Source organism: Arachis ipaensis, chromosome B08 (assembly GCF_000816755.2).
Source record: "Arachis ipaensis cultivar K30076 chromosome B08, Araip1.1, whole genome shotgun sequence".
Lineage (NCBI taxonomy): Eukaryota > Viridiplantae > Streptophyta > Magnoliopsida > Fabales > Fabaceae > Arachis > Arachis ipaensis.
In genome coordinates, this window is record NC_029792.2 from 19,160,855 (window position 1) to 19,167,664 (window position 6,810).

The 6,810-nt window shown below is 35.3% G+C and overlaps 1 protein-coding gene across 2 annotated transcripts; it reads left to right on the forward strand.

The window, feature by feature from the left end:
- LOC110265413 (protein CROWDED NUCLEI 1-like) lies at positions 2,387-3,250 on the forward strand. Of its 2 annotated transcripts, XR_002351566.1 has the most exons (3): positions 2,387-2,625; positions 2,812-3,064; positions 3,176-3,250. XR_002351566.1 is itself a non-coding variant. In XM_021108388.1 (2 exons), the coding sequence occupies exons 1-2, from the start codon at positions 2,437-2,439 to the stop codon at positions 2,971-2,973; spliced, it is 351 nt and encodes a 116-aa protein (XP_020964047.1). In that variant the 5' UTR covers positions 2,387-2,436; the 3' UTR covers positions 2,974-3,065. The 2 variants fall into 2 exon arrangements, 1 of the variants encoding a protein (XP_020964047.1); XM_021108388.1 differs by lacking the exon at positions 3,176-3,250 and having other exon boundaries at positions 2,812-3,065.

Sequence of the window (6,810 nt, forward strand, 5' to 3'; positions counted from 1 at the left end):
CCAATCTTTAAAAAATATTATTAAATTAAATTTATATTTTTTATATTTTTATTTTTATTTTTTTAAATTTAAAAATATTTTCAAATATTAAAAAAATATCACTCTAAATTTAGCAGACAAAATTGTATAATCAGTTACTCAGCATAGTCACTATAGCATGTACTAAAATAATGATAAAAAGATATTGATCGAGGAATATAAACTGAGAATTATAGAAATAGATTAATGATGGCAACGAGCTATAACAGACTCAACAAAAACTAACAGAATAAGAATGGATTATGTTATTATTCTGTTATAAGCTCCATTACTAAGATTCTACTTTAATTTCCTTCCAGACCCTGAAGCCTATCAAATACTTTAATTTTATGTGATTCTTCAAAACATATTAATGAAAATTGTTTAACAAAATAAAATTAATTACACGCATCATAATTTAATATGGTAATATATGGAGTTATGAACAATTTCTTGAAACTCAAGTAATGCAGAGAATGAGAACGGAGAAGATGCTGAATTTATGTGTAATACTGAACTAAAAGCAAAGAGAATTATACAATGCTATACAATTAAGCTCTCAAAGCAACACTACTCAGCCTTATATATCTCAAAAATAACTTTTTTGAGTTTTTGACTTATGAAAAGTAGTATAATTAATGTCTAGTACAATTTTCAAAATCAAATTGTAACTTTCTAAGAAACTATTTAGGAACTTATAGAGAACTTAAAAAAATGACTTCTCTCATCACTACAAGAAATAAGGCCTCTGGCCACGCTTTTTTTTGCTACGCTTTAAAAGCGTGGCCAAAAATGGTCAACGGCCACGCTTTTATGAGGGTGACGATTGAGGAGAGATTTGGCCATGTTTTTTTTTTGCTACACTTCAAAAGCGTGGCGAAAAGGGTCAATGGCCACGCTTTTATGAGGGTGGCAATTGATTAAAGATTTGACCACGTTTTTTTTTGCTACGCTTAAAAAGCGTAGCCATAGAGAGAAACAGGCACGCTTTTAAAGAGTGGCGACAGAGTTTCATTATTGTGTCGTTTTAAAAGCGTAGCTTTTTCCTACAAGTCTTTTAGTACGCTTTAAAAGCGTGGCCAAAAGGTTCCACAAAAAAAAAAAAAAAACAAAAACAAACGTTTCAGTGAAGTCCTTGCAGATGACCTTGAGTTACACAATTAGCACACCCTCTCTCTTCGAAACTTCATCTTTCTCCATCTTCATGGTGCACTGGCCCTATCCCGTTTCTCCCTCCTTCAAAGAACCTAAACCCTAACTCGTTCAGATATGGCAGCGGTTAACCCTCTCTTCATTGTCCCTCACCCTAAACACTGACGATTAACCCTCTCTTCAGCACTCCAAAGAACATCGAAGAACCCTAGCACTCCGCGAAGAACCACAGCGCTCCGCGAAGAACATCGCCGACGCTCGCAATGCCTCCGTCGATGCTCCCTCTGCCGCCGCTCCCTTCCGTCGCCGCAAACCCATAACCCCTTTCTATTTTTCGCTGCGCTATCGAGCCAGCAGGTAGCAGCGTCTTCATCCCCTGCGCCATCGCGTGCAAACCCCTAACCCCTTTCTATTTTTCGCTGCGCTATCGAGCCAGCAGGTAGCAGCGTCTTCATCCCCTGCGCCATCGCGTCGAGCCTCTTCGCCCTCCATCGTCGAGCCCCGTCCAGCCGTTGTCGTCCAGCGCCTCTCTCTTTTTGGCAGCCACCGCGTCTTCCTCCACCCCTCCCTCTACTCTACCACTCTCTGTCTGCATCATCAAGAATGGAGCATCTGACTCAGGTTGGTTCTTGATTTTTTTGTCTGATTTTTCACTGCTTCTATTTGTTTTTCTATTCTGTTATTGAGTTAATTCTGGTCTGTTCCTAAGTATTTCAGTTCTTGATTTTTGTTATGATTTTTAATTTGTTCTTGATTCTTGGTTGGCATATTTTCTACAGTTCTCTAGTATTCTCTTGGTTGAACTTCTTGGTTTTGATTTGAATGTTTGGTTCTTATTTCTTGAAGTGGGAACTTGAAGTACTATTTTATAAATTAAGAGAGTAATTCCAGTGTAAACCGGATTCAGGCTGTTTCGTGAAATTTCAACCTACTTTTTGAGCACTGAAACTTTAACTTTGGTTTTGGGTTGGCAGCTTGTTATGTTGTCCAAAGAACTAGGCTTGTGGCAATTTAGCTCTCAAGTCTGTCTTTGTCTTTTGGTTATTAGTTCATAAAGATTTTTAATGTCCCTTTTCCAGTGTTTTCTTCTTTACTTTCTTCCAATTTTGCTATTGCTTAAGGAAATTGGATTTTGGTCAAATGTCCACTTTTATCTATATGTAGTAGTGTACACTGTTTGTTGTTCATGGTTACCTTTGTTAATTTTTTTTTAGCTGATTTGTTTTTTTTTTTTTTTGGGGCCAGCTTTACGAGTATCAATATAATATGGGGCTTCTCTTGATTGAGAAAAAAGAGTGGAGCTCTAAGTATAATGAGCTGAATCAAGATTTGGCAGAAGTGAAGGATGCTCTTGAAAGAGAAAAATCTGCTCATTTAATTACCATCTTTGAGGCAGAGAAGCGGGAAGAGCATCTGAGGAAGGCCTTGGGTGTTGAGAAAGAATGTGTGCTTGATGTAAGATTTTTTTTATTATTATATAAATACTTGTATTAGTGTTAATTCTTCTTTTTCAAAATAAAGAAAAGCACGATTCTTATATTAAAGCTTATTTGTGGAAACCATGATTATTCTTTTCTTATTTTAATAATTAACAATTAACAATTACTGCTTGCTAATATGTAAACATTTTTGCATAAACAGCTAGAGAAGGTTGTGCGAGAAATGCGCTCAGAGCATGCAAATATTAAATTTTCTGCAGAGTCAAAGTTGGCGGAAGCAAATGCATTGGATGCTAGCATTAAAGAGAAATCTTTAGAAGTGGAAGCCAAGTTGCGTCTGCTGATGCCAAACTTGCAGAAATAAGCAGAAAGAGTTCAGAGATTGACAGAAAATCACACGATCTTGAGTCTCAAGAAGCTTTACTTCGAAGGGATCGCTTATCTCTGATTGCAGAGTACTCCTGATAACTCTAAACTATTTGTTCTTAAAAGGTTTTACTGTTTTCTTATTGTAATATGTAGCTGTACTTCTTGTTTATAATGCATTATGATATGATTTGCAACAGTCAAGAAGCACATGAGAGTACTTTATCAAAGCAGAGAGAGGACTTGCGAGAATGGGAAAAGAAATTGCAGGAGGGGGAAGAGAAGCTAGCCAAAGGTCAATAGATTTAAAAATATGTCATCCTCCTTTGGTATTTCAGTTCTCTAGCCGTAATTCCCCATTGTGCTCAATAGATTTAAATGTGAGTGTCATCCTCCTTTGGATTTCTCGTTTTCCTATACATTGGTAGGTAGCATCTTGTATCCATGAAATTGTTGAATGCTTTACACATATATCAAGCAAAATAGTTACATGTAATGTCTCAATTCAGAGCATGTAATTGGGTTAACCTTACTGAGTGTCATTTTCCATCTGTAGCAAAGATCAGAACAAAGCTGAACCAAGTTGCAGTTAAATTTCTTTGTTTTGCTTACAAAAAGGAGAAATGTATGGTTTGGTTTGTGATTTTAAGTATAAAGCCAGGCCTTATAAATGCAGCAATTAAGCAGATTCAGTTTTAGTTTATTTAACCAAATATTTGGTGATACTAAATTCAGTTTCTTTATTTATTTTGACTTGCAGTATTAACTATTTAAGCTTTTTTCTCTTTTTTGTCTTTAATTAAGAACTTGTCGAGTTTATTTAATTCTAGTTTTGATTATAATTTGCGTGACGAGGGAGATAGACAAAGGTGAGTTCAGTTGTAGACTTGTACGTTTTACCCTATGAAAAGTACTGAAAAGACGAAACGAGAGAATTAACGAGTGTACTATAGCTTTACAACGATGAAGGATGGATATGTATATGAATGGATCCTTTCAAGTTTCAATAATTAAGATAGAAGGGAAAATTGAAATGTTTGTAGGTATGGGAATGTGTTCAAGACGAGCATATTGGGAAGCAGTGTGATAGTGTCGACGGAGGTGGAGGTGAACAAGGTGGTTCTGATGAACCAAGGGAACATGTTCATCCCTGCTGAAACCTAAGAAGCTGGGTTTAGGTATATACCTGATACTTTTGCTAAATGATTTTGATTGTATTGGCCTTTGATACAATTCATGTACAGGAACTGCTTATATTCATGGCAAGAAGCATGCATCTGGAAATTTTGTTGTCATCATGGATGCTGATCTGTCTCACCATGTAAGTTTTGCTGTTAACATGTAAATGACAGATTGTAGTTATTATTTGTGATTAAATTTGGAACAAATAATGAAAAATAAGAGAAGAATTAGATGAACTTCATTTTTAGTTTAGAGAATTATTAGTAGCAGAATCGTGTTAACCTCTTCTTATTTATTTTTTTTCTTTGTCTGATCTGTTTAGTTCTTCTGCAGCCAAAATATTTGCCAAAATTCATTAGGTAAGGGAAACTTTCAAGAAAAGGTACAGTTACAAAAAAAAGATATCATATTAAAGAGGTACAATTACATAAGCTATTACATTTACATTTGAGAGGTACATTTGTTGTTTTCACTGCCAAATTTTCTTCCTTTTTCATTTTCTCTTCAACATGGATTTATCAAACCAAAACCAACCTTGTCCCAACTGAACCTTTAATCACTTATATCCAAAACCTTGTGCTGAGGAATCAGAATCAGAATCACCCCCTTCCGAGACACCCCAGACCATGGACCCTAGAGGGTACCTCCTTTTCTTCTCTCTTTCTTGGGCTTAATTTTTTTTCTTATGTTTAATTAAATAGTTAATTTCATTCCTATTTGTTTTGCCCTTATTTTTTATTCTGGTATTTCATGTGGGGGTAATGCCGTAGAATGATCATAATTCATTGAAGTTTGAGTCTTTGTTGTTTCTGCAATTTCTTTATTTTCATGATGGTAATGTAACCTTGCCTATATTTGTATTATTGTGGTTTCTTGTTTTTCGTACAGGTATCAATTAGAAGTATTTGAAGTTGCAAAGAAGAGGAATACAATAGCAGTATTAGATACAGGTGCTGGTAAGACCTTAATAGCTGTGTTGCTTATGAAGAACATTGGTCAAGCTATCAGGTCTAGTATGTGCTTTTTTTTTAGGCAATTAGTGCACTATTGGTGCTAGTTCCAACTGTAGTTGTGCCTTTTATTTGGTCACCTTGTGAAATTTTCCTTAACCTACAAAATTAGATAGGTCTTGGTCTTCAGTAGCTATCCATGAGATTTAGAACGATGTCGAACACATAAACAACTCATAAAAGAAAATTTTCTAATAGCATTGAATTGTCTGGACCTTGGAATTCTTCTCAGGATTAGCTCTATTATTTTTTATTGATCTTACTCTTTTTTTTGTGAGTTATATTATTTGCTTACCACTAGGCATAAACATTGCCGGTAGTTCAATACAGCAAAGTAAAGCATTTAATGATTAGTTAAAACTATGGTGCTACAAAATTTCACATTTAATCTACATATGAAACTTCTCTCATGATGGCAACTTGAGGTTCATGTTAGGTTCTGCAATCATTGTCTCGTTTGTCATTAATTTGTGAGTTATCAATATATCTAGATGCGGTTCATGATTTCTTGTATAGTAAAAAAAACTTGATTAGAGTTTTGAATAGAGTAGTAACTCTTAAATAACAAGAGAATAATGTAATTTTACATTGCAGGTGAGTTTGAATGGTTTTGGAGCTGTGGTTTCATCAGTTCCCAGTTCATTAGCTTTCTTCGGAAGCAGCTTGAAGGTTATATCAAGAATCCCTAGCAACAGCAAGGTTTCCTCCGGAAGCTTCAAGATTATGGCGATCGATGAGGACAAGCAAACAGATAAAGATAGATGGAAAGGGTTGGCCTATGATATCTCAGATGACCAGCAAGACATCACAAGAGGGAAGGGTATTTTGTAGTTTTTAATGTGTATTTTGTAGTTTTTAAAGGAAGTAGATAATGTAATAGTTGTTGGAATTGTAATGCATGTGTTACAAATTCATGGGTAGTTGTTATCACTTTGATTTTTTGTTAGAGCTTGTCATGTGATCAATCACTATATTTGGTGTACAAGTTTATCAAGGTTTTATATTGTTAATAGTAATTAAAATTGTTATGAAAGTTTTATATTATCTATGAATTTTATTAGGTTTTATTAGGAAGATTTAAAAAAACTTGAACTTGAACAAACTTATAGCCACGTTTTAAAAGTGTAGCTATTCCGTACAACCACCACTTTTCGCCACGCTTTAAAGCGTAGCCATATCTATAGCTATTGACACGCTTTAAAAGCGTAGCCATATCTGTAGCTATTAGCACGCTTTAAAAGCATAGCCATATCTCGTGATTTTGCTACACTTTAAAAACATAGCCGTATCTCTAGCTATTGGCACCCTTTAAAAGCGTAGCCATATCTAGCTACTGGCATGCTTTAAAAGCGTACCCATATCCTCTCGCATACGGCCACGCTTAAAAGCGCGGCAATAGATAAAAGCGTGGTGACAAAAAAAGCGTTGCCATAGGTCACCAAAAGCGCGCCGATAGAGCAACCGGCATGCTAGTAGTTGTGACCCTTTCAAAAGCGTGCCGGTTTCTTAAAAAGCGTGGCAAAAAATTATCGCTACGCTTTTTCCCACTTTTCGTCACGCTTTAAAAGCGTAGCTAAATCCTGGTTTTCTTGTAGTACATAATGCTACTACTTTTTATCACATTTCTATAAAACATACTTTTA

Coding starts and splice junctions, on each gene's coding strand:
- LOC110265413 (XM_021108388.1), top strand. CDS start 2,437: ATGGGGCTTCTCTTGATTGAGAAAAAAGAGTGGAGCTCTAAGTATAAT. Junction 2,626..2,811: donor AGAAAGAATGTGTGCTTGAT/GTAAGATTTTTT, acceptor TTGCATAAACAG/CTAGAGAAGGTTGTGCGAGA.